Source organism: Haplochromis burtoni, unplaced genomic scaffold (genome assembly GCF_018398535.1).
Source record: "Haplochromis burtoni strain Fernald_Lab_line unplaced genomic scaffold, NCSU_Asbu1 Contig_64, whole genome shotgun sequence".
NCBI lineage: Eukaryota > Metazoa > Chordata > Actinopteri > Cichliformes > Cichlidae > Haplochromis > Haplochromis burtoni.
In genome coordinates, this window is record NW_024582425.1 from 2389101 (window position 1) to 2416778 (window position 27678).

General features: G+C 40.0%; 2 protein-coding genes across 3 annotated transcripts in view; both read left to right on the top strand.

Annotated features, from left to right (window-relative positions):
* The window catches only part of LOC102312282 (ubiquitin-conjugating enzyme E2 E2), a 36583-nt gene extending 25140 nt beyond the window's left edge, over positions 1-11443 (top strand). Inside the window, exons 4-6 of the mRNA XM_005923729.3 lie at positions 5108-5240; positions 7963-8110; positions 10609-11443. Coding sequence (XP_005923791.1) covers positions 5108-5240; positions 7963-8110; positions 10609-10706 — 379 coding nt within the window. The 3' untranslated portion in view covers positions 10707-11443. The remainder of the gene's footprint in view (positions 1-5107; positions 5241-7962; positions 8111-10608) is intronic.
* Positions 11444-15235: 3792 nt separating this feature from the next.
* LOC102312912 (ubiquitin-conjugating enzyme E2 E1) overlaps positions 15236-27678 on the top strand; it is a 22146-nt gene continuing 9703 nt past the window's right edge. Inside the window, exons 1-5 of one of the 2 annotated variants that reach the window (XM_005923730.2) lie at positions 15236-15377; positions 17404-17587; positions 18042-18092; positions 23477-23609; positions 27029-27176. In XM_005923730.2, the coding sequence (XP_005923792.1) occupies positions 17433-17587; positions 18042-18092; positions 23477-23609; positions 27029-27176 (487 nt within the window). In that variant the 5' untranslated portion in view covers positions 15236-15377; positions 17404-17432. The remainder of the gene's footprint in view (positions 15378-17403; positions 17588-18041; positions 18093-23476; positions 23610-27028; positions 27177-27678) is intronic. The other variant, XM_005923731.2, reaches the window with a different exon arrangement.

The following is a 27678-nucleotide window of genomic DNA, read 5'->3' on the forward strand; positions in this document are numbered from 1 at the left end:
ATGAACCAAGTTTAGGTGGAGTTTATTTTCGTTTGTGCTGACTTTTTCCGTACTGCGTGCTAGCTAGCATGACGGAGTTTCTATACAGCTGGGTGGTGCTATGAAGTTAATGATGTTGAACTTTATTTTGTTCATAAGTTATTAGAGTTGCCAACCGTCCCGTCTGGTATTCAGAGAAAATATTACGCGTTTCTTATTGAGGTGAAAAGGAACAGTTTGTCCCGTAATTCAGCTACAATGAAAAAGACACAAAGCTGGAGTTATTCTGTGTCTTTGCTGCACAGCTGCCTCTTCTTCTTTCATCTCTCCCCCCCCCTCTCCTTTCTACTTCAATCATGAAACTGATCAATGATCAGCTGATCGGCTCTCTTGTTTGTTTATCGCTCACTTTGCGCCGAAAGAGGAAACCAGCGGATGTCGCGCTAAACAACAGCAGCACGTTTAAGCTTGATCAGCTGTTGTTAGAATTTATTTAATATTAATTTCTAGTATCAGCTGATGTTTGCTGGAGCCACAGCTGTAAAAAGCTGCTGGTCATGATATGGTTTGGTTATCTGGTGAGAGGGAAACATGAAGATGAAACCAGGAGATGTCCTTACTGAATCATCAGAGCTGTGATGGAGAAACAGGTTTACCTTTTAGGTGACATGAATGAGTTGAAGGGAAGTTATGAACTGTTTCTGAGAGACAAATAACACCAGGATCCTTTTCTAAGTAGCTGACAGCTGGTAACTGTGCAGGGGCGGGTCTAGCAAAGTGTTGCCAGGGGGCCAGGTAGGGCATTAACAGGGAGAGGGGGGCACAAAGAAATACTTTTCTTTCTTATTCTCATTTAAAATGTCTAGCTTTTAAAAAATAATTATCTGAATCTTACAACAAACGATTGATAGATTGATGCATATATACCATCAGAACAGTGTACATCACTGTCACAACAGTGTTTGTTTTCATTCAAAGGCTTTATGATTTTTCCTATAATGGTGGGCCGGTCTCTAGTCAAAATGCCCGGGCAATTTTCTGTCCCAGTCCAGCCCTGTATGCAGCTCATCTGCAGTCTGGTGTTACCTACATCTTCCTATTCAGAAGGCAGAATTTCCGAGTTCTGAGTACAATCGAAAGCACCACGACTGCAGTTTTTGTGTTGGATGTAAAAGGCGCACATGACGCTGTGACGTAGGCTAGAATCATGGCAGCAGTCAATGACGGTCCAGGCGTGGGATTTCTCTCGTGGAAATATGCACATTATCTTTTCCTTTCTATTGGTAGGTGGCACAGTGCACTTGTGGCAAGTAAGCAAGCTAGAAGACTGGCAAAGTTATGGAAGCAACACATTAACAAGAGAATTCTGAGTAAAACCAAAGTTACTTTCCCTAGTAACTAGAATTAACGCACAAAACACTTCTGTATCATTTGCTTCTTTATTTACACATGCCACTGTCCAAACTACAAATCAGCACATGGGAACAACTATCAAACAAACGCACAGACTGCACAAGCAAATAACTGCAACTTACGAACAAATGCACTAACCATTATGTCCAATTACAACCTGATCTATGGCAGCAATTAGTGCACAACTATACAAACACCATCAAGTCACAGTCCAATATATCAAATCATTCAAATTGTGCTCAAGTATGTTGCGACATGTTGCGACATGTTGCGGTCAACAGAAAGTTTTGCCTCGTGCTCACCCTACCCTCTGCTCATCACATCAGGTGCTGTGTAAAAGTGAGTGCAACCACATTTATTATACCACACCCATGAGACACGCCCCACACCCATGCACCAATACAGTGAGTCCATTTAAACCAACCCATTTAGTCAGACGGAAACAACTCATATGGCTCCTACATCCGCGATAGCCACCACACGAAGTAACGAGTAACAACCCTATCTAAATCCCAGTAACGAGTAACGCGTTCCTGATTTTGGCATAATAACTAGTTACCGTGCTCGTTACCACAATAATAACGTAGTTACTGTAACGCGTTACTTAATAACGCGTTAGTCCCAACACTGTTGACACGTTACACTAGACAGATCTGCTGTCCTGAAAGCTCTAGTCCACTAGTTCTCTGCTCTGATTTAACTTCTCTTTAGAAGGGATAGTTGGATGAGAGGAGCAGTTCATAATGTGTGTTTTTCCTCACTTTATATTGTTATGACAGGGCCAAACTGCTGGCTATCAGATGTCAACATCTGTCTCTGTGTGCCTGTAAATCCTTCTTCTTTGTGCTCACTGCCTACAGTGGCTTTAGCTGTTGTGCTCAGTCCGAACGTTTGTTTGGAGGCAAAACGAAGCCTGAAATTTTGGGGTTATTTGGTGTCTTTTCAGCATATTTAGACAGCACTGTTTGTGCCTGCCAAAACAAACTAAACCAGTGTTGTAACACTCCACGGTTTAAATGGACCCTCTTACCACCCGTGTGCTGTTTAACACCACCTGTGTCCTTTATGCAGCAATCACTCATCCAGTAGTCACCGTGCACTGTTTTAAATATCACACTTTAACGTTTACAGATACAAATGACTAAAACCACGATTCTTTTCAAAGTCAGATTGTTTTATTATTATATCAAGTGTATTCTGCTGTAATTCCCCAGAGAATAAGTAGTCATAATGAGCTAATTAAAGAAGGCTTAAGAGACGGGCAGTGTAAAAGTAGATTAGTGGAAATTTGTGTGTGTTGACACTGGAAGGAAGAAGGAAATGTCTCAAGTCTGATTTCTATTTACGGAGAGTGATCTATTGTCAGGGGTATGCTTGGAGCCAGATGCTGCTTTTAACAGTTTAACGTTGGAGGCTGTTGCAGAGTCTCTTCCAGGAAATATCTCTAAAGCTCTTGGTTTAAATAAAAGTGCTCTCACAGCCCTGTGTGCCTGCGCTTCATATGCACACATTTGTTAGCACATCTGCCAGACGCTAAGGTTTGGCATTAAACACCATCCCTGGTAATTACATGAAATAGGAGGGATTGTTCATTGTCCCGGGCTTTGTGATCTGGACATTGTCCTGGTCTCTAAATGGCTCTGTGCCAGATCAGGGTCTTATTGTAGACAATGGTGGTTGGGGGGAAGGAAGCCCTTAATATGGAAATGGTATTAATTACGGCGCCTATACAACAGATGTGACCTTCAATCTCTGCGCGACATAAATACTCCTCTAATGAAGACAAAAACAGCATGAATATTTAATCATTTTGCACCAGTTGGGCTTTTTAAATATCTCATGTAAAAGTCTTTAAGGTTATATTTGTCTTTTTTTTTTTTTTTGGCATTTTTCAACAAAAAATAGAACAAATAAATCCCACAATCATGGCCGTCAGTGGTAAAATGAAATGCGTATGGTGTCGGGAATAAAAGTGAAGGGCACACATTCAACAACGGAAAAGAAAACGTGACAGAAAAAGTGCTGGAATGTGTAAAAAATCTGGACACAAAGTACACCAGATTGTAGTGGAATTAAATGCTTTATATATTAGAATATACACCTAAATATAAGATTTACAGATGCAGAATCAAACACAAATATTTTTGTTCTGTCTATCTCAGTGAGGCAGTTTTCACTTGCTCAAAGTTTAAATCGAATGAATGGTAGAAAACGAACTCTGCTAATATTCATTTATTTATGAGAATATGTTTTATGACCCATGAGCTTTACTCGAGTGGGTGGCCCCACTATCAAGATCTCCACACTCTCATTTTCAAAATTCAGTCTGCTAACCAGTCAGCCCCGGCCCTTCTCTCTCTTCATGTTTCCCTACGGGTGGGCTCATTTCCAGCTCCACCGTCTTGGGCTACTTGTGGTGACGGCACTACTTGTTCTGTTATGGAGATTTGCTGTGAGCTGGTGGTCCGCTCTAACCAGAGCTTACAGCAGGTGGAGAGCTGGCTGAAGTGACCACAAGGCTACAGAGCAGAACGAGGACTACCATCACAAACTGCTGTTCAAGATGTGGAGTACAAGTCTGTCCACAGGAAGAGAAACAAAATGAAGAGAGGCGATAACCCGCTCTTTTTTTTTTTTTATTGTCAGAGTGTATATATTATGATTTATTAATGTATTTAAGTGTGGGTGCACCTCCTTTCATGCTCACACACACGCGCTCCCTGCCCAAGCTTCATGTTTTATTGATGATTATAGCGGTGGGTTAGTTTTCCTTTTAGGAGAACTAAACAATCATATTCTGGGCCCGTGTGCGTAACACTCACTCATATCCAGAGATCTGCTCCATTAGTTCTTCCTAAAAAAAATAAAACTAAACAATAAAACTAAACCTGCAGAAAAAAATCATTGCATTTCATTCCACAGTCGGATACGATATCCAGTGTTTTTCCCAGCTTTCCCCAGATTGTGTAGTTGTGTAGTCTGAGAGAATATCAATTCTTCCATTTCACACGTTTCCTGAAGTATTTTTATCCATTCAGGGAGAGCTACAGAGTCTTTATGCAACTGTTTCTTAGTTATTGCTTTATCTGTCTTATTTTTAGAGCCCAGTTGGCACATTTTCCAAAAAAATGTCACCAAAATGAATCTGTGAGCTGATTATTGAGCTTATCTCTGTTACCACATCAACCAGTGAGAAGAAACCACAGGACAAAACCAAAGAGCACTCTCTCTAACACTGGCCATTACTGTTTTGTTTGTTTTGTTTGTTTTGTTTTGTTTTTTGGAGCATTAAAGCCTTTTTGCAGATGAATTATTTCCATGTACACGTGCGTTGCTGGTCTTCTTCTGTTAGCTTTTTGTGTGTCTTTCATTTATTGAGGTCTCATGCTCATGCAGTATCATTAGTGTGTGTCAGTTTTTCAGAAATGCTTCACTTCCTCGACCCCCCAGTGGCAAGAAATCCAATCTTCTGATCAAAATTTTGAAATATGGTGTAAATCCTTCAAAAATAGCCTTGAACTAAAAAACCCTCAACCCTCCATGGCTTCAGCATTCCCCAAATCTCCATCATTAACTTGTCAGAAGCAGGCATTTCACCGCCTCAGCTGCCGCCCCAAATCTCTATCAGCCCGCTGGCAGTATGAACACCAGGATGTCGATTTCAATGCTCCGTGCTGATTAACATATTAACCAATCTTTTGTTTCAATTTTCCAGCGCCGGCCCCAAAGGAGACAACATCTACGAGTGGAGGTCGACCATCCTGGGGCCACCGGGCTCAGTGTACGAGGGAGGGGTCTTCTTCCTGGACATCGCCTTCACACCAGACTACCCTTTCAAACCCCCCAAGGTCAGCAGTCAGAAGACACAATTGTTTAGTCGTTTGGATTTTTTAGCAGCGGGCCAAATATTAACTACACACTGCACAGACTCTGGAAGGACTGTGGGGGTGTGGAGGATATATCTGGCTCATTTCTTAATCTGGAAACCAATGATTAGCCTGCAGCAGTGCACAAAGCATGACCACATATTTCCTTTCATAATAAAAGCGCATTCGTGTGATATTTTCACAGCAGTAAGGTAAAGACCAACATCTGAACCTGCAATTCCCAAATGTAGACACCCACGTCCCATTTTCAAATCTGAAAAGTAAGTTTCCTTTTTGTTTTCGCTGGTTGATTCTCCAGTAAGAGCTTAACTTCTGCTCTATTTGACTTCCTTTGGTGTTCAACATCAAACATGTTGTTTGAGGAATAAGTGCTGCAGTTGAGTTGAATATTTGACCCGTCCTGTTTTCACTGTGTAAAGGACTCCCATTCTTGTAATATGTGGCGTTGTCTGCAGAGTACTTTTAGTGATGTCGAGTTGACGGCATTTACTGAACATGCAGACTGTTGGGGACGATCTCCTTTAGTCTGTAGTGCTCCCGATTATACTTTCACTTGGCCTTCATTCCCCCCCACCCCCACACACACTCTCCATGTTAGTTACGTGCACCCCTCCCCGTGCTCCCTCACCCTCTTCTCTCCCTCTTCCTCGCTCTTTGTGTCATGTAACCACCAACTCTGTGTTTGACAGCAGACTCAAACAAATCCACAGGCTCCGGCCCAGCTTTCTGTAGCCAGAGGGAGCTCGAGTGTTTCCGCCCCCTTCAATACCGCCAACCCCTCCAACACACTGTGATCTACAGCCAGCCCCCCCCCCCACACACACACACACGTCTTCGTCCTTTAGCCACCGTACACTCCTCACTGCAGAAACACTTTCACATCTGAGGCTTTACAAGAAAATAAAAAAAGTCAACCTAACAAGTTCACCAGGTGGATGTGTTTGTGTTTCTGAGCCAGGAAAGAGGAGCGCTGTGTCCGCAGAGGCGGTGGGGGTGGGAGGGGTTGGTTATTTATAACGTCCTGCCTTGTGTGTGATTTTTTTTTTCAGCGCTGGCCCCAAAGGAGGGGATAGGTTGGGGGGGGTGCCAGCGCTCATTAGAGGTTTCCTCTGGTGGGTCAGGGTCAGGAGGGCCAGATGTTCATGATTGGAGAAGCAGAGGTGTCAAGTGTCAGGACCATACAGATGTCAAGCTCGAATCTGAGCGAGACGGCAGACATAAACAGCTCTGTGTTTGGAGGCTGTTAGCTGAGAGGGCGTGTTATGCAGTCTGTGGTTGCAGGAGCCTGTTTGCTGAGACAGGTAAGCTGATCAACTCTCAATGTGCTCGGTTGTTTTTACACCATGCTGCCCTCTGTTGGCCAGCCAGTTTCAGCAAAAATGTAAAAATGTGAAAAATTCCAGAGGATAAAACCAAAAATAATCATGTTCACAATAATAAAAAACAGCTGTTTTAGATTAACTGTGTATTTATGGCTCAGTATTGATCCAGAAACTGTGACAAATGGTGCAGAATGGCCCTCAGTGAAGCGATCAGGCAGACCCATTATACTAGGCCTGATGCTGATACATCAGTGTTAATGTGAGTAACGGAGAAAAGCTTTTAAGCTGCCCTCCTCTGTCTCACCTGTTATTATCACTGAAAGTATCAGACTACATGGTAACATATTCTTTTTTTAAGATCTTTTATTTTATCCCACTTACAGCTAACATGCTGGTTTTACAGGCTTAATCATTTGTTGCCCTTTTTACTCGTCTTCTGCTGGGTGGTGGCTTTCAGTGTTGGTTGAGTGTTAGTGTTTATGGAATTAAAACGGACTTCCACTTATCTAGATCCAGGTGCCGGGGGGTGGGAGGTTAACAGTGTAGGCAGAGATGTCTTGATGCATGCTCAATCATCCAGGTAAGTAAATCTCAAAAAGTTGATTCTACTCATCTGGACGTAGCGTTTTGTGGGAGAAACGTTTCGTTACTCAGCCAAGTGACTTCTTCAGTCCCAGCTGACTGCAGGTTTCCCCAACCTTATAAACAGTACATTTGCATAATGACTGAAGCCCACTGAAGGAACAATGGGCTGGGAGGTCAGTGCTTTAATCTTAATTGTGTAGGCAGAGATGCCTTCCCAATGCCACTGCTTTTAGTTTCTCTGGAGAAGAGACAGAGGTGTTCCCAGGGAAGCCAAGGTCCTGGTTCTGCCCCAGGGTCTCCTCCCAGTTGGTGTTGCACAAAGCATCTCACCAAGCTGGCATCCAGGAAGCATCCTGATCAGAAGCTGGAACCATTTTAATTGGATCCTTTTGGAGGAGTAGCGGCTCTACTCAGAGTCCCTCTTGCATGACCGAGCTCCTCGTCCTGTCTCTAAGGGGAGCTCTTTCATAGGTAGCTCATTTCCACCCGTTGTACCCGGAGTCTTATTCTTTTCTCCCCAGAGCTCACAGTGATATTTGAGGGTGGTTACATAGAGCAGCCAGTAAATCAACAGCTCTGCCTTGACAATCAGCTCTGGATTCACCTGGTATGATGTCCACAAGGCAAAGGGAAAAAGGGATCTCATGTTTTGTTTAATGCAGAGATCACCAAATAAAAGCATAAACAGCACTGATGGGAAAATCTCAAATATTTCTCTTATTTTCTTTTTTTTAAAGCCCTTCTTCTCTAAAGTGCATTTGTCTTTGTGTCTGCAGGTAACTTTCCGTACCAGGATCTATCACTGCAACATCAACAGTCAGGGGGTGATCTGCCTGGACATCCTGAAGGACAACTGGAGCCCCGCCCTCACCATCTCCAAGGTGTTGCTGTCCATCTGCTCCCTGCTCACAGACTGTAACCCAGGTATCTGTTTAATGCTGTTTGTTATGGCCAGGGACTTTTTAATGTAGGTAACTGTTCTATCTTCATTTCCTTCTTTCTGTCCTTTGAATGCAGTGTTTGTTTTTATTTAACTCTGATGTGAAATGTGGTCTTATATTTCCAGAATGCTAACTATTCCTGTGTATTAAAGAAACCACAGCCAATTCAAGCCCTCATTGTTTCCCCAAGGCCGTCAGATGCTGACAGATATTTGGCACAATTAGAAGCTTAAAGTTGTAAATACCAAAACCACATTTCGCACCAGGAAAGAACAACTGACCCACAGTCTTATAAGAAAAAACACAATGTCATGTTAAAAAACAAACCAAAAAAACACTGGGCTGTTATTAGCTTTGTGGCTTCAGAGCAAGATGCTATGTTTGCACAGTGTCTGCAACCATTAAGCAGCTACACTTGAAGAGGTGAGACAGGAAGTAGCAGAAACTCAGGACTTTATGTAGAAAATGTAAGGTTATCAAATGTTAACGTTATTTACACTAATTTTAAGCTTAATGCTTTGAAATTGAGTCATTGTTGGGTGTATAGTGTATGATGAGACCCTATTAAAGAGTCTTCCTCATAGCTATACTGCAAAAAAGTTATTCGGGTGAGGTTTGGCCAGCTGCTGGTCCAGTGACTCTTTTTTTTTTTTTTTTTCCCAGCAGCAGCTTGAGTTCACAGGCTAAAGTGAACGTGAACAACAGAGATTTTAGTTTGCTGTTAATACACTCAGAAAAATAATTATTGGCCCTCTTCAGCAGTAGTTTTTAATAAAATCAAATTGATTTTTTTTTTTTTTTAATTTTTAAAGCTTTTTATTATTCATTAAGGAAAATATGCTTGGTATAAACTCAATCTATATGAGTCTAGTAAATTTTATTTGACCCAATTCCATTAACTTTAACATTTTACTTGTGTAACAAAATTACAAGGAAAGTCTAAATGTAATTAAAGTACCGAAAGTCAGAAGTTTAGACATCAATATTTTTTCAAGTGTATCCTGTTTTCAAATACAGGAAGTGTTTACGGTTAACAAAATAAGAGACTGTTCTTACTCCTAGTTTATACTTGCCTTTGTTGCCCTGGTGAATGGCAGCACTAGCCAAAGTGCAGGTGCACGCCTTGCTTTGTACGGGCAGCTTGGTCTTTACTGCAGTTTCACTGCTCTCGTACAGAAGCTCAGAGAGTCTCTGCTTCAGCATCTTCAAAAGACGAATCATTCTGAGAAAAACAACTTTAAAATCTGTGTGACTGCTTTCTTGACCGTACCAGTGTTGGGCTGTGTTCTGTTCTTTTTGTTCTTTATGTTGACACCTACAGAGCACCAGGATAAATGGTTTATAGGGCTGTGGTGATGTTACACACAGTAGCAGAGCGTAACAACGATGGCAATAATTGTAAGCACAGCAGGAAGACGTTTGCAGCTAAAAATAGACATGTGCAAAGTGTAAAACAGGAAACCTGTTCATGAACTTGTTCATGAATCAGAGTTATTAAAGTCCAGCCCAGGCAGCCTTAAGTCTTCTCAACAAACAGATTTATAACAGCAGCAGTGAAGCAATCAAAACTTTGCAGGCAAAAAGCCACTGAAGATCTTATCAGTCCACCTTATCAGGAAGCTTAAAAGCTGAAGGAAAAACATCTTTTCAGCTGCTCCCATCCACAGCTGGTTTCTTTTACAAAGCATCTAACTTAAGGTTCTGAGGTCTAAACCATCATCAGTGAGGACCCTGACTGTGAGCTATCAGATAATGTCGCTTTTGTTCTCTGAAGCCAAAGACACACGTCAAAACCCATTTACATTTTTAACCAACAAGTACTTTTTGCTTTTCTCCGAAACATAGGATTAGGATTAAGAACTCGCAGGATTAAAAAGAAAGAAAGTCTGTCGGTGTGTGCAGATAAACAGCTTGTTTAGTTTGCCTCAATCTTTAAATTTGGCAGTTTCCTTGTAAACGTTTCTGCCATCTGACAGCAGCCCTCCAGCATGCAGGGATGTGTCTAAACCGGAGAGCAGAGTGTACTCAGCAATATTTATTCCAGCTCTTGAGATGTTTTTGGTTTTCTTGCCCAGTTAGGGGAAAACGGTTACTTTGGAAACCATTTCTTTAGGACAGTTCGTTTATTTCTTTATTTATTAGGACTCCCAATGGCCGTAACACAAAGCACAGCTAGTCAGCATTAAATACATCCAACAACTTTAACCGTGCACTAAAATGAATGAAAGCAGGCAAAGTTCAGTGATGAAGAAAGATTAATCAGTCACATCAAAATAAAGATCCACAGGTTTTCCTTCAGTGACTGCTTGAATGAGCCTCTGTTTGATATTGTTTGGCAACCAGAGCACTCAACCATAATGATCTACATTCTTCTGTTATGCTGCATTTCCATTGCTTATTTTATTTGACGTGTTGTTTGTTTTACATCTGGACTTTTGAGTCTGTAATAAAGATTTATTGATCTCTCTCTCTCTGTTTCAGCCGACCCTCTGGTGGGAAGCATCGCCACACAGTACTTGACCAACAGAACAGAGCATGACAGAATAGCCAAACAATGGACGAAGAGATACGCCACATAGACTCCCTGCCGTGACCCACCCCCTCCTTCACCTCCCTCACCCCTCACTGAACCTCTCTCTACCTCTCTCACCCCTTAGTCTGTCAAAGCACACTCACTAAGTGCAGCGGTAAATCTGCCCTCCTGTCACCCTTCCTCTTCCATCTTCCTCCTCTTTCTCCTCTTCTTCTTCTTCTTCCCTCTTTTATCTACCTTTTCTGTGTAAAAACAAAAAACAAACGAAAGAAAACAAAAAAAAAGTCCTTTGTTCCTTGTTGACTTGAAAGCTTCTTTTTTATACAAAGAGTAGATTGGGATTTTTATTTTCCAATATCTGAATGTTGGAAGTATTGTATTGGAGAAAAAAAAAACACAGAATATTATAATTATCATAAGCATTGTCCTTCAGCTATACATTATGTATTCTCATTTTCTTAGTGGCACCTGGAACAAACATGCAGAGTATGCTTTTACTTTGTTTTCGTTTTAATTTTTTTTGGTTGTCACCAGTATGATATCTGCATGGAACAGGAAAGTGGCTCCTTCATGCTTTTTAACTTTCTCTGATTTTGTTTGTACTGTATGTATTTTTTCAAAGGCTTTTGAGGCAGACCGCAAAAGTATAGGTCTGCCTGTGAAAGAGGCAGGACTTGTATATTTACTGGCTACCCGCCACCTCTGCAATTGCAGAGTGGTTTGTTGTGCACTTGTATTACTGAAGCACCCAATAAAACACACTGTGGTTGGCTTGTGAGAAAACGCTCTGCTCTCTGTGTGTAACTGCAACCTCTTCACCCTTAAATATTTACACTTGTTCATTCAGTCGCGCACCTCCTGACTGCTGATGTTGCATGTTTCACATACGCGAACACGCCTGATTATGAAACATTACAGTCATAAACATTACAGCACTTCTTGGCACACACTCGGTGAGGGGTAGATTTTATTGCCCACATCAAGAAGATGTGAAGTTTTTAAGTTAGCTAGTCTTACACCTCAGAAGCTCAAAATGGGCCTTCAGTTTGTGGACAGAAAGACAAACCTTTTGAAGATATTGCAGAGACTGTATGCAAAAGATGGATGTAGACCCCGATTGGTTTTCATTTTATGTCATTGAAGCCATTAGAATTTTGGCTCCTGCTGTGCTGACTTTGGTTTTTGTTTATTTGTTTTGTTTGTTTGGGGGGGTTTTTTTGGGGGGGGGGGGCTTATAGGCTAATAAAATCTGAGCTCTTGACCCATCAAAACTGAAAAAGACAAAGATCTTAGAATGTCTTTGTCTCATAGCAGGTTGTGTTACTTATCAAATATTTCCATTAGACTAGTTCAATAACTCTGAATATATTGCTGTTATCCAGATGGATGAGTATAAAAACATAAACAAATAAATTACCCCCTCACTCCCTCGGATGTGTGATCAAGGGGAAAGTTAACTATAGAGACCCAAGCCCTTTTAGTCCAGACTGTAAAAATATTTATTTCTGCTGTTTTGGAACAAGCCTCAAGTGGCCACTAATGGAACTGCAGTTTTTCTGGCACACTGGCTTCTTCCTTTTCCTTTTTCTTTTTTTTAGCTCCAGAGGACGTGACTTAATTAATTTAGTCAACTGAAGTAAAAACAACTTTAGAATTTATCTTAAAAAATAAAGTTTTCTTTTATTGAGTTACCTGTGCTTTTAGCCTGTTTACGACGACCAAAACTATTACACCATCATTTAACCATAGGAATTCACATGGACATATTCATATGGAGACCAAAGGTTGAATAACCATAATAAACATGAGCTCATCTTTAACTTGATTTATTATGAGGTTTGTCACTTGTTCAGCAAAAGAAAATAAAGTGCATGAAGGTGGAGAGACGAACCAGAAATGTTCAAAATGTCATTATGTTTCCTTCCTTTCATGCCAGGAAAAAAAAGAACATAAAATATAACAAAATATTCCTGGAAAATGGTGCGAGTTGAAAATGTCCTTTTTTTTTTTTTTTTTTTAAGAATAGAGGTGGCCATGTAGGGGGGGAGGGGGGGTCACTAAAAACAGAACAGTGCAGGGAGGGGGAGGGGTGGCGACAGGAAATCGTGAGGGGAAGTTGTATATGCAGAAATAAATGACTTAATGTTTCAGCTCATTGTAGGATGTCTCCTCTCTCTTGTGCTCACATTTATTTAACATATTACCAACATAGGACAGTCTTGCCAGGGAGCCGCTGGGGGGACCAGCAAATGGTGACGTGTGCTGTGTACTGTCATTTCAAAGGAAGATTACTGTTTTAAAACACAGAAACGCATCACGGTGGCTCTTTGGCGTAACCACCTTAGTAGAAAAGTTGTAAAGCTGCAATGACCCATTCAGGAAAAAAAAGCTCTCCTGATGCGAAATACAGCCAAAAGTTGCCCTTTGTAATTTCTGCACTCTGAAAAGGCCTCCAGTGGGCCCAATTGGACCTTTCAGTGTGCCATTATGGCCTGGGGACCTTATGTTTGATACCCCTGGTTTATACCGTTCTAATAAAAAGGTTCATGTACTTTTTTTTTCTCTCCATTAAACGGTCAGTACATCCCTTCTGCTTATTGGTAGAATTGATGATGTTTTCCAAGAAAATAAATATCATGTCCTTAAAAAGGATTTTTTTTAAGAGTATGTGAACTGGGGTCCACAGTGAGTCCAGAACTATTAAAATATTCAAAACAGAAAGAATGGACCTGAAGGGGGATTAAAAAAAACACAAACTAAACTTTGTAGTACTTCACACAATATGTTTGGCGGTGTGCCATGTTTGAATCATAAATGAGATATAGAGCAAAAAGCTTTTAAGCCTTTTCAACAGAACAAGAGCTGACTGATCCCTTGTTTCTTACAGATTTTGGTATTTCGGTTGCTCTCCTGATTAATGCTCCAATTGGCTGGTGCTTTGCATAAGTAATAATGTGGCCATTAGACTGTAAGACTGGCCAGAAGGCTGCTCGCCAAACGAGTCTCCATCTCAGACTAAATTGGTGCTTAAAACAACTGCATTTTTACCACACATTAGATTACAGGATTAGGTTGATGTGTTGCTTTTAAAACAGCAATCTAACCTTTGCTGGCTCCCATGCTGTTCTTATTGCCCGCGTACAGTACATGTGTTTTTCCAAGATAATAAAGGAGAATTGTATTCCAATTTCAGTCCATTACAGCATTTTAGGCTAAATTTTTCCACTTGATGTACTTTATAACTTCACTGAAGTGCCTAAACAGATAGTCAAAAACCTTGAAAACAACACTTGAAATTGGTTAAAGAAAATAGTATTCCACTGTCAAAGCACAGCAGTAGTCACCGTTTGACTAAATTACCCCATTAACCTCTTAAAGCTGCGCACCCTCCACAGGTAACTGCATCATGATGTACTTCGTGGGTCATTTAACAGCTGCAAGGCACCTTTCCCTTACAAATCTATTAATATGTAATTTATCAGTAATTGAGCCATGGTCAGCCCAAATAACAAGGGCCTGAATTTTTTGTTTGTTTTGTTTTTTGCACATAATGGCAGGCACAAGCGCAGAGAATTGATGCGCCTTTAACACAGAAATACAAACTATTCGCCATTAACCTTTCAAAACTGTGAAAATGTGCTTTCGTGCCAATTTTGGTTGCAATACTTTCAACTCGTGGTCCTGCAATAACACGTTGTGAGTAATTATTGGATGAGTCCACAGACATGTGGTCAGTTTAAGTGGGTTTTTTGTCAGTTTCTGTGGCCAATGAGGCAGCAGCTTAGTCATAGCTAAAGAACTGTTAAATAAGACCTCCTGAATACAGCAGACAGAACATCACACTTTTCAGATTATCTGCTTTAGGTATTGCAAATGTGACCAGTGTGTAATAATCACCTCACATACTGTTTGGTAAATCTAGCCCATGCACTTTAGCTGCCTTCTGTGGTCCTCCAGGTCACATAATGTGCTACTGCTATTTTTTTTTTTTTTTTTGCTCTTATTGCTTTATTGCTTTATTGCTTTATTTTCTTCTTCAGCCTCATTCAGCTGTTGGGTCTAATATTTATATCCTAAGAGACGTCTTTGAGATCTTTCATGGAATAATAAGGGAAAGGCCCATGTATGAAACGGCTTCTTGGTCAACTGCTTTTAAGCCTCTAAAGCGGTAGTATGTATGAGACACTTACTTCAATACTTTCGTTAAACCCCTTCAAATCAACCTGGAAGCCTGCACTTCACTGCACAGTTACTGGTGTGCAGGAGAAAAGACAAAAGCAGTGTCATTGTCCAAATATGCACGGCCCTGACTGTATAATGCTGCGTTCGGGATTTTGCTCAAGCTTAAAATGCTTTAATGAATGTGCTGATTAATTAAAGGTGCAGTAATGATGGCTGCAACTGAGCCAACTTTAAGATATTCCTCCTGTTTCTAGAAACACAGAATCAACTGCCTGTTTGTTTTCTAATCATTACTCTTTCTTCTTGTGTACTGAATTGGACTGCAGCGCCCGAAATAAACTTTTTAAAAAAAAATTTATTATTAATATTATGTAACCTGCGTGAAGCACTCGCTGCAGGCCTGTACTGTTTCCAGAGTTGGACCGGTGCCGTTCAGCCCACTGCAGCCGCGGTAGGCTACTTCCGTTCCGCAGAGGGCGACAAGCACCAGCCAGCTAGCCTCTACTGTGGCGGAGGTCCAGACACAATAGAGTGGGTAAGTTTTATTAGCGAATAAAAAATGGCTTAATGGCATTTATGTATCAGACTCATGTGAATTGTCTGCGTCTCTGTGTGTGTTTTTTCAGTCGAAGTCGATGGTTTAAAAAGAGAGGAGCACACGAACGAGAAGGTCGCGGTTATCACTTAGTTGCACGGAAAACGGGCTCCGACTATGTGCTGGAGCGCAGCTGTTGCTCCCGGCTAGTACCTAACGCGTTTAATGTTTCACTCTCAAACTGACACCCTTCATACGACAAGTTTGATATACGAGAATACGATGCAACCATGTGTGGTGCTACACAACCCAACATTTAAATATATATTACTGCAGAAGGCCAGAGTCTTTGCTAGTTGAAGTTGGGGTAAGAGTGGGGAGATCTAAGGGGACAAGGGGGGCGTTAGCCGGTAGCATTAGCTTTGGTGGAGGGTGTCACCACAGGGATAAACTTAAAATCATCTGAATTTTTTAGCATTGACCCCTCGTCAGGCACACTGAGCTTCTTGGCTGTGAAATTATTCGTTTTAGTGTACATAGCGCTAGCTAGCTAGCTAGTTCGTCTGCTAACGTTAGCTAACGTTTTCCGTGACGCTAACGTTAAATCAGCATTCGCAAACGGCTTTGTTTGCGCTACCTCCTCTCCCACACGCGTACCCCCACAACCTGAACAGGCAGTCGCTAAATATTGCTCACATTTACGTGTTGTCTTTGTTGACTTATTACGTAACATAAATTACTTCAACTGCATCCAGTTAATCGAGTCGAAGCGACGTTTTCGCGAAACCGAGTTCGCTTAGATCGAAAGATTTCACCCGCAGCGAAACGTTCGCATCGCCGCGTCTCGAAAACCGATCAGCTGGTGCTCTTCTGAGGCCACCGTCGATCAGAGACGGAAGACCAGCTTAATTACGCCCCTGAGGGCAGCTGGAGCTGAACGGTTCGTTTTCGCTTCGGATTTGGTGAAGAAGAAAAACTCCACTGTTAAATAGTCAAAACACTTTCACCTCGTTTTGCTGATCACCTTTCCTACAACCCCCCCAGGATGTTACTGAAGTCGACCTTCTGTGGCGAAACTGCAATGTCCAGAAGATGGACTTTAAAATGCATAAATAGCCCCTGAAGTGAAACCAATTCCCATCAGTGATCCAGGACAACTCTGACCTTTATAAAGACAAAGGGTCTGCGTTAACTTGCTTGACAGAGCTCTGTGACTCTGTTAATTCTGATCATTTAAAAAAATAATTTTAAGTTTGAGTATATTGAAACAGACTTTAAAAAATGCCAGGAAAACCCTGTTTAAGACACTTTTATGCTTCAGTAAATAAAACACCAATATATTTTATCACCATCTAGGTGATCTTTTTTTCTAATTTTATTTTCTATAAGTTGTATTGGTCAATTAAATATGAACAAATTCTTTGGACCGCAATGAGATTTTGTGGTACAATATCAAACATCAAATATGCTTTGGATCATTTTGAGGTTGAAGAAAAGCTCAAACAGAAAATGTTGGAGGCTGTAGCTCAGGGGGTAGAAGAGGTCAGAAGATATTAACACAAGTTCACATTCTGTTAGATAGAAAGCACTTAAGCATAGAAAAAAGTGCTGGTGTGAATAGGTGAACGAGGCATGTTGTATAAAGTGCTTTGAATGCTTCAGTAGAGTAGAAAAGTGCTCTATAAGAACCAGTCTATTTACCAGAACTAGTAATACTTTTATGTATAGTCTCGGTTCAGACTTGGTTATGAGCTTCTTTTTTTCATAAAGGATGTTCTGGCGTCTCCTCTGCTTCAGTATTTGGAGAATTCAGCCAGTTCTTGTTAAGTCTGCCATACATTCACATAAAAAACCTTCAGCTGCAAATGAAGGTGGTTTAAAGCTCTATTTTTCTTCCTCAACCCTCCGCTGTGCTTCTAAACATTCACAACATGGAAGTGGCTTATTAAATGGCTGCTTGGAGGTCAAATTAACAAAAGCCCCATTTAGAAATGACTCTGAATCTTTTCGGCTTTCCACCTTTTAGGTTCCGGCTCCTCTCCAAACCAAACCGGTATGTCGGATGAAGACTCCCGTGCCAGCACCAGCTCTTCGTCATCGCCGCCTTCCTCCAGCCAGACCAGACAGAAGGACACTTTCTGCAAGAAGAAACGGGAGAGCAAAGCCAGCATGAGCAAGAACTCCAAGCTGCTTTCCACCAGCGCTAAACGGTAAAAAACCTAAACCATAAATCAGAAGTATCTCAAGGACATCCCCGTAATTCTCTTTAATCTCAAGAATTTGATTGTTGGGGGGGTTTCTGTGTTAACAAAAATTCTGTGGGTTTATTTTTAGGGGTAAATTTTAGCATAATTTATAAGAAGAAGTCCATTAGAGACGTGTTTCCTGCACACCACAAGATTGTCTTTTAGCACTTCCCTTTTCTCTTCTGTGTGTGTGTGTGTGTGTGTGTCTCTGTGTGTCTGTCTATATCTATATATTTGCACTTTCAGTCTCACTTTCACCAACACTTGTTCTTTTACACAAGGAATTGTAGCAGAAATTACATTAATTAATCCCTAAGTGAATATGTAAATTTCACATTTAAATAAGAGGGTCTGAGTCGTAAATTCTGTGATTTCTGGAGTAATTATTACTGTAACTGACTATTTCTTTGATGTGCAGGATTCAAAAAGAGCTGGCTGACATTACACTGGACCCTCCGCCAAACTGCAGGTGGGTTTCACTCTGTACCACATGTCAATTACCTACCTAGCTGCACTGGTAATAAAACCCATCACTGTATTTTTCCTCAGATACCAGCCACTGTAATATACAAAACAGAGCAATACTGTGGTCAAATCCAGATCATAATTACAATGGTTAACATTTTTTCAGAATTTGTCCGCTGTGGAGATAAAATATGTTTGTTTTTTTTTAATCTAAAACTAATAATTGGCTGCTGTTTCCAAGATATTCCTTATATTTAACACGTGTTTACATTCTTAGAAAGCATTGCAGGGTTATTTCTCCTGAATTCACAAAGTTGCTGCACTGAGTTTATTTAGAGCTCAGCTTGTAAGGTCAGGTCAAGATGCTGGGGCTAGTTGGGAAACATCATTTTCATCATTTACTTAGAATATTATGAAATGTAGATATGTGGGTTTTTGCTGCATGTCATGTATGTCTCCATAACCAAACGTATTTATTCACCGACTTAGAGCACCAATAGGGGAAATGCAAAGTTAGACAAATTAGTGCATATTTAATGAACTAGGGCCTCTAATGCAAAAAAGTCTTTAAGTAAGTAATCAACTGGTGAAGTTTGATATTTATTACTTTTTTAAGCAGTGAATACTAGTGTCCAGTTAAAATGAATTCCATCATGTGCACATTTTAAGGCTGTTTTCACAAATTGTCTCATGCTCTGATCCTGAAATCTTCTATTCAGCAGCTCTTAGGTCCACCAGGCTTAGCAGTAATATTCCTGCCTATACACTCAGAGCTTTGGCTGAAAAGCGTGTTCTTTTAACACCTTCAACTTGATTTATTGAGCATTTTATTCCTGAAAAAAGTGAAATGGGTTTTTTCTGACTGATGACTGACGTCAGATTTATGCAGAGATGGGATATCCAGAGTTATTTTTATTTATTTTTATTTTTTTAAACACTTTACGATGCGATATCTGAACATTACCCAGTGTTCATACATCTCTATTTAATGCATACTTGCATGCATTTCCGTATTTGCATATTTAAACACAAAACATTTCAGAGAGCTTGTAATGATTAGTGTAATTATGTCAAATGTTTGTAATTGCTAAATACTAGTTTCTAACAAAAAACTTCTAAACATATACGATACATAAGGACTCTTTTTTTTTTTTCTTATACTTTTAACTAGAAGTCTTCACTTTAGACACTTTACAAACTGCACACACACAAATCCAGTTTTAATCTTTTTATTCTGAGATATTTTACATTAACAGTCAGTATACTAAATATACCACCTCAGATTCTCAGGGAAAAGTAGTGATTATTTAATAACTTAGTCCTTAAATGTTAAAAGTAGCAATGCACCACTGTGATCGGAAAGACTGTGCTTAAAACTGACATGTTTGAGTTTAGCCTTTGCCTGCAGTGTCCTCAGGCAAATCACTGAGCCCCGCCACACTCCAGGTGGCTGTTCGGCAGCTGCGTCTGACCTTTGACCTCTCTCTGAAAGGAGGGAGAGAGGGAGAGGAATCTGTCCCACTGTGGCTCAGCAGATCAGACAAACAACCTCAGGCTACAGACCATCACACAAATGAACGCTGTCTGGATGTTTGCAGATAAATGAAAGAAACAGGAATTGGTGTCAGTTCACAGCCACAGTCCTAAAAGAAACGGCAGTTTCTGCTTTGACTTCAGTTGTTACTGCTGCCACTTTTCAGAAAACAGCAGCTTCTCGGGCTCCTTCAGGCATCAGACAGAAACTGGCCACTTTCATGTTGTTGCCTCTACCTGATTCTCGCTTTTGTAGATGTCCAGCTGTTTTCAGACATTTTATAGACAGGAGAATGAGGTCAGGATATTTCCCACAGATGCTCCTTTCTCACATGTGGCAAACAGCCGAAAATGGTCCCCTTCAGGCATGTTCACATTACTCGACGTGCCATGTGTTTAGAAAAGTTTCAGCCTGTTTACTAAATCAGACTGTTGGCTACAGGGATGCACACAGCACAACGTTTATCTAATAGTCACCCTACGGTGTGTTGTTTTTGTTTTTTGGGGTTTTTTTTCTCTTTTAATTGTTGTTCAGTAGTTTAACAAGTTTAGAAGCCACTGCAGATGTTGTCTATGTTGTGAAGGCAGGAAGCATTATAAGAGCTGTTTGTTTGTTTCAATCCTGGCACAGAATCATCAAATGAAGATAATCTAGCTGTTGTCTTAACTCGTGACTTTTACATAGTGAAGAAAAGTCTTTTTTTCTTTTTTCTTTTTTTTTTTTTTGAAACAGGTGACTTAAGGCAAGGTGCAGCCTGCTGAATTGTTGGTTGATTGATTTTTGGCCTGTACAATCTGAGTCAATAACAATAATTCAGTATTATCTGCCTGCTACAGGTGACAGGTTTACATCTTATTCTACAAATCATGTTTTCAGGCCAAATCCACCTCATTAAAAAATCAGAATATTTAAAATCATTTAAAAAGTTAATGTAGTTTAGAGCTCATGATAGAGTAGCTGGCCCTGTCACTTCCTGTCCTATAAGGTCATTCTAGTTTAAACAGTACTGCGACTGTTTCAAAGGTCCTTTTTGAAGACACTTTATAGTGCAAACATGATAGCCATCCTGCTGTTTTCAAACTATGCACCACCTTGTTTTAACCCATAAAAGAGGTAGGTGGAGTCCAGTTATCTTAGACCAATATAGCTCAAGTAAGTCATATCCTATATGACTGCAACATTAATGTCTCATAAGGGTGCTACTTTAAGCTGATTAGCAGTGTGGAAAGAGTCTTATAATTAGAATTCATCCACTTGAAAGTCAGAGCCTTTCATCTATCACATTTGCTGCTATATCTTTTAACATCCAGATAATTAGTCCAGACGGTTCTCCCTGGATCGATATTCCATGTTGTCGTTGGCAGTGAAGCTCTGTGCTAACCTTGATTAAAAGCGAACAGAAGAGCGCAATATCTAACCCTACCCAGCGTCCCTGCTGCACCACAGGAGCTTTCAATCAATACTGATATTATGGCTCATAGCAATGAACCCTGAGGGGTTCACAGCCGCATGTTCTACATGTCAGAGGGATAAAGGCTGGGCTGCTTTGAGGAAAAATCAATACAGATTACAGATCATGAGGCATAGATGCATCACTGGGGATTTGCTTTCAACTCTGGCATCTTCTGAATGATGCTCAAGGGAAAAAGCTTTGACTCTCTATGTTTGAAGGAAAATATGCTACAAGTACAGTGCTTCTCTTTTTTTTGGTCCAGTGTTTGTTAATGGAATTTACAGATGTTTCCCACACGTGTCACATGTAGGGAAGTTGTGAAGTTGCAGTTTTCAAGACAGAACAGCCAAACGCATACAGTTGCTGAATGTGTGTTCGATACTTTGGTGTCACGGTTCGATATTTTTTCGATACAAAAAAATGTTCATGCCTTTTTAATTTGTCATTTATTAAAATTATAAATATATATTTGAACTCAAAAGTACAGTTTTTAAATTTAATGTTGCTGAAACAACAAAGTAATAAAAAAATCTATCTGATCGAGAAATCACTCATCTTTGGAAAAGAGTTTATTACAGAGAAATGGCTCTTTCCAAAATATTAGCATATTAAGCATATCAGGTCCCCATAATGAGAATCATGTGCTAACGGCTGTCTAAATGACTCGGGTAAAGTTTGTAGCGTGTGCTTGTTGTTTTTGTCTGCTTCCACTTGTCTTTGCACTAGGATGATGTCGGAGTAAATGTGCAGTCATATTCGTTGTGTTCCCACTAGTGCTGTCAGCGTTAATCTCGTTGAAATTACGTTAACGCCACAACACGGCAAATCTCCGTTAACGAGCTACCCCGTGCGTGCGGCTGGACGGCGTCAACACGTTAACAAGCTAACTGCGCTAACGCACTAGTTCCCACCAATGTAATTGAGCATTGCGTGGCACATCCGACATAGTGTTTTACATTTGTCCATGACGCGCTTACCTTCAGGGTCATACTTCACATGAAAACCAAAATAGTTCCAAACGCCTGAATGAGGGTGGGGGAGGTTCAATTTGCCATGTTGCAACGAGCTTAGCTTCTGTCTCGCTAGCTTGCGCTGCGCTCAGTGGATCTGCGCTCGACAGTGCAGCCTAGGCAGATAAGTCGAACGCAGATCCACTGAGCTCTCAACACAGACAGCATCGTCAGAAGAAAAGTTGATAAAATAAATTAAAAATTTTTGTATTGTTCGATACATATGCGTACCAAACCAAAAGCACTGTATCGAATGGTTCAATATCGATACGAGTATCGTTGCACCCCAAAATACAAAAAGTTTTGTTTTCCTCTTTCCCATTTTCTCCTTCTCTGTAACAGTGTTTCAGCTACACATTTTTCAAATTGGACAATGTAAATTAGCGTCAACAATGACGAATTAAATATTTATTTTCCAGGTTCATATGCCTGTAGTTTGTTTTCTCTCCTGTCTGGGCAGCAGATGGAGAGTTGTAAGTAAGATGACCATTAGTAAGACAAAAAATTTGCTTTTAAAATGGTTAGGAGTGACTCTTGAAGCTCTTTTCTGAACTGAGAGGTTTCTGTCATATTTCAGGTCTGCTTATAGAACAGAATGATTGGCTGTGCATCAGACATTAGCGAGGGAGGTCGCTGCCTGTGCAGCAACCTTTAGAAAAATCCGGATACTATTCTAATGGCTATTAAAACCAGATCTTTACTGAGATGTTAGAACTAATCGCTAAGGTTACAGGAGGTGTTGTCAAATGTCGTTTTTACGGGGGGAGGGTTACTTTGGGTGGGATTTCCCTTTAGCAGCCCACTGAATTCATCTGTCGAATTACAAACGCGGCATTTATCATCAGCTTTAGCTGCTTTCTGACGCCTTCTTCGGCGTGCTGCCAGTAAACGTGAATTTTATTGTGATTCATTGTGTTTTATACACACAGTATGTGAATGAATGTGACTTTCATACTGTAGTACACACTGCTTTGATCACTGCCGCTGATGCACATCCACTGTGCAGCTTGTAATCTACAGTCTGTGTGTGGGTGTCTTTTTTTTTTTTTTTTTTCTTTCTTTGTTTCTTTCCTCCCTTTCTGACTTCATTTGCGTCGGTGTGTCTGCTCTGTGGATGTTGTCTGTTTGCAGATGAGATTTGTATCGGCAAAGCTTTTTCCCCCTCCTTCGTTATTATTGATGTAGTATGATAAACACCAGAGATGACCGACAAAGATTAGAACTTTCATTCTTTAAAATGTGACTCATGGCACAGCAGCAAATAAATATTGTATTTTAGGCTTATGTGGGTGGTGCAATAAATTAAGTGCACCTTGATGTTTTCAGAATATTTTTGTGGCTTCACCAGAACATAAATCCAGTTTAAATGAATTTAATCCTTCTGATTGCAGTGCTGGTCCAAAAGGAGACAATATCTATGAGTGGAGGTCGACCATCCTGGGACCGCCGGGCTCTGTGTACGAGGGAGGCGTCTTCTTCCTAGATATCGCCTTCACACCCGACTACCCCTTTAAACCCCCCAAGGTACTGATACACAATACTAGAACCTCATGTCTGTTAACTGTACCTCAGAAGCAGGCAGCAGGTGTTTGGACTGAAACTGTTTCAGCTGCAGGGTTTTAGATAACAACATCAAATCGAGTTCAAGGACTATATTTGATTTAAAAGACAAGGTGTACTATGTTTAACCCAAAAGTTGGAAGGTTGGGTTATTAAATGAAGCAAAACAAACAGATGTCACCTGATATAAAAGTAGCTCTGCATAACGGTGTAAAGTTTGACAGTGCAGGGTTGGGGAAAAAAAAAAAAAAACCCCGTCTGTTTTCTCAAGTCAGTACATCTGTTAACTTGAGAAAACAGATGTGTTACTTTATGAAGAATCAGTTTTATCAGATACCAAGATGGAGCTTTATTAGCTACACATTTGCTCGCTTCTTATCAAGAATATATTTATTTCAAACAGCAGGAAAAGTAGAAATATACAGTGTGCTTCTTTTAATAAACACACATATCCCAAAGGGATTTTTTGTCATAAATAATTTCCAGAAAAATGAGAAACAAACAATTAAGAAAAAACTGTTCACACTGACTTCCAGTTAAATCTCCATCCCCACACTGTTCCAAAAACACGTTGGTGTTTATTTATGTTTTCAGTTCAGTTTCAGATTGCTTCCAGTGTGGGCTTGGTTCTTTCACTTTATTTTTTCCTGTGGTTTTACTTTAGTTTTTAGTTTTTACAAGGCAAAACTGAGCATGTTCAGAAATATATTGGACATAGTATAATTTAAATTTTTATTTTGTCTAATTAAAATGTTTTTCACATCGAGTTTTAGTTACCTTTGCTAACCTCTCACTGAGACACTGTACAGTTTCATAATACCAGGATACAGGACTTTACACGAAATATGTTGTCTCATTTAAAAAAAAAAAATCTTGACACAGATAAGCACTGTGGTTTTCAGTCATTACTCAAACAAGAGTACCGTATTAATCATCTGTTGGTCTGTTTTTTTTAAGCTGTAGATTTTGTGCTTCATTGCATGTTGCTGAGAGGTTTTAACATTGTGAAGCTCTGTAGTACACACAATTTTCTGACAACCAGTCCTGTGAATGTGAAAATCACCAGATCATTTTATTTTTAAAACAAAATGATGCTCCAAGCTTCAGTAAAACTTAGCTTTATTCTTTATTAGCGACGGTGACTATAAACACGGATCTCTTAAGAGAAAACACGCCCTCTCTAGGCACACTGTATTAAATATGCTATAGAATACATATTCAAATAGCACAAAAAAGCCTCCAGCTCCACTCCCACACACAAAAAAACACATTGTACAACCTTTTGTTTGCCAGATTGCTTTTACTGAGACCCTGCTCCTCTTGCTTTTGTAACAACACAGCAGCTCATGATGGTCACATTTAACCTCTAAAATTACAGCCTAATTATCCCAAACACAGTTAAAAAAAAAAAAAAAGTGGATTCAGTCCAGATTTCTGGGAAATCGGTGCTTCTACTTTCCAATTCAAGCATTTATGCATTATTCTTTTTATTTTGTGCTAATGCTAATGTTTGCAATTTCATGTTTCCTAAATGGAAGCGTTTTCTTTTTCCATCATGTAACTGCTTCAGCTGCTTACTCTGGATCAGCATCACACATTTACAGAGTTTACAAATGACTGGACGAGTGTTTCATTTGTTTTTCCCAAGAGGATTATTTGAATGATTTAAGCAGCATTTTTTTTTTAAACATACAGAGTCACAGCGGTGACAGTGAAAACTCTCATCCCAGTGGATGTGTATAGTTTCATCAAGACCGTTTCCCAGTGGAATGAAACAAAACAAATACATGGTAAAAAGCCCAAACAGCAGTGGGAAACAACCTGTTCTGATGGGATTACAAATTAAGTAATAAACCACCACAAAATATTAAATGATGCTAAAAATGGACTAATTTAAACCCGAAGCATAGCCCTTTATACTTAATTGGCCCATTTATTACATTTATTTATAATAAAATAAACATCTGGTCTCTATGTTTGAGTAAAATTTATTTTGTTATGTAAATATCAACAGGAAATCTGCTCTGTTAAACAAAAGCAAAAGTGAAGATTAAATGTAAGCACATTTCTGATAATCACAGCGTTTTACTATTCATGTCTGTGTAGGTGGTTTTTGTTTGGGGTTTGTAGGGACACTTGACGCAATCAGATTTTAATTTCGTGCCTTTGCTGCTTCAGTTCATGATGGAAATATAAATTCATGTAAAAAGAAAACACATATACTGGCTGTTTTCATAAGTAAGTTATTTGAGGAGAAAATTTTATGACCATGCGAGTCATTCAGTAAAAATTGGTCATCGTCTTTTATCTGAACCCTCAGACTCCCAGATTTCTTTTTTTTTTTTTTTTTTTAAACAACAATTTCAAAGTCATGCAATATTTTATTTTCATACTATGAAAAAACTGAAGTTGCAGGCCCTCAAAGTACACAAATAATTACTTTATTTATGGTTAGATGATGAGCCTGGTGTCAAATGTAGATCAAAATGAGACATCTCAGAAGTTCTGTTCTGAGCAGTCACCTGTTCATCGTGGTGACATGACCTGTGAAAGCTTTCCAGTGAATTATAATAGAAAAGAAGTGCTGGTTTCTACTCCTCCACGCTACACACATTGAGTTATTGCAGTTTTGCTACTGAACAAAAGTAATCATGAAAAAAAGCAACATTAAGGGTTTAGATTGTGGCACTTCAGGTGGGTGTAAAATTGATTTGGGGGAACCCCACCATCACCCTGGTGGGGTTCTCTGTGTGTTTCCTGTAATTTATTTTTTAGTCTTAGATTATATTTAATGTCTGTGAGAAGAGATACAGCATGATAAATACCAGAGATGACCAACTGAGACAAAAACCGATTATCATTCTTGGAAATCTTGAGTCACGCTACAGTAGCGCATAAACTGAGTGTTTTCGTCTCTTTGGGGGGGGGGAATGAGTATTAGACATTGTACGCTGAGATGAAAAGGACTCAAATTTCCTCCAAATGTTTTCCACACTTCACTTGTTCCACAATAATTTTGCATTCAGTTTTGACACGGAACATTTACTGTAAATGACTCACTGTTTATGGCTGATTGTTGTACTGATAAGGAAAAGTGAGGTTTCCTTCCAAGACAGTTAAGATGACGTACTTCTTTTCAGCCACTAGGGGGCTTTTGTCTACTAAAGAGGTTTCATTGCAGTCCAACACTGACTGAAATTCTCTACACACAACAAATATTTTGTCATATTTTGAGCTGTGTGAGTGCTTCATTTTGTTTTTAATAACACATGTGAAAGTGATCAATACAGGAGTGTTTGTACTGTGTTCTGCATTTCTCTTCAGACTTTTTTTTTTTTTTTTTTTTTTTAAGTGTTTTTCATGCAGGATCTTTGTGTCTGCAGGTAACTTTCCGTACCAGGATCTATCACTGCAACATCAATAGTCAGGGGGTGATCTGTCTGGACATCCTGAAGGACAACTGGAGCCCCGCGCTCACCATCTCCAAGGTGCTGCTGTCCATCTGCTCCCTGCTCACTGACTGTAACCCAGGTAAGACATGCACGCTGATGAAAGCTGCATCATTTGAGTACTCAGAAAGCAAAGATGTCTTTTTGTAACAGCTGTAACATCTGACAATTACTCATTAAGAAACATGGATTTATTTCAATGTAATCTGATGCCCATGAAAAACAAACGCAGTGAAGGGAAAACTGGGTCATCCAGGCTTGGGCCTGCTGGTGTTTTTTATTGAAAAACTTTATTCATTGTTTATGGTGTAGATTTAATGTAAAAGTATAACTCCTATATGTAGCGTCTTCATGTAAGGTACAGCAGTGGTCCCCAACCCCTGGGCCACAGACCGGTACCGGGCTGTGAGAGTTGAGGCTCGGTCGTGAAATTTATGATTTTCAGGGTTTTTATCGTTAACTCTGTTTCCCTGGGTCTTTTCCTGTGTTGTAGTTGTTTGTCTTATTTTGAAAGAAATAATTATGCATTACCATAGCGACCAGAGAGCATTAAGGGGCAGAGAGGAGGATGTTACTCTCGATGT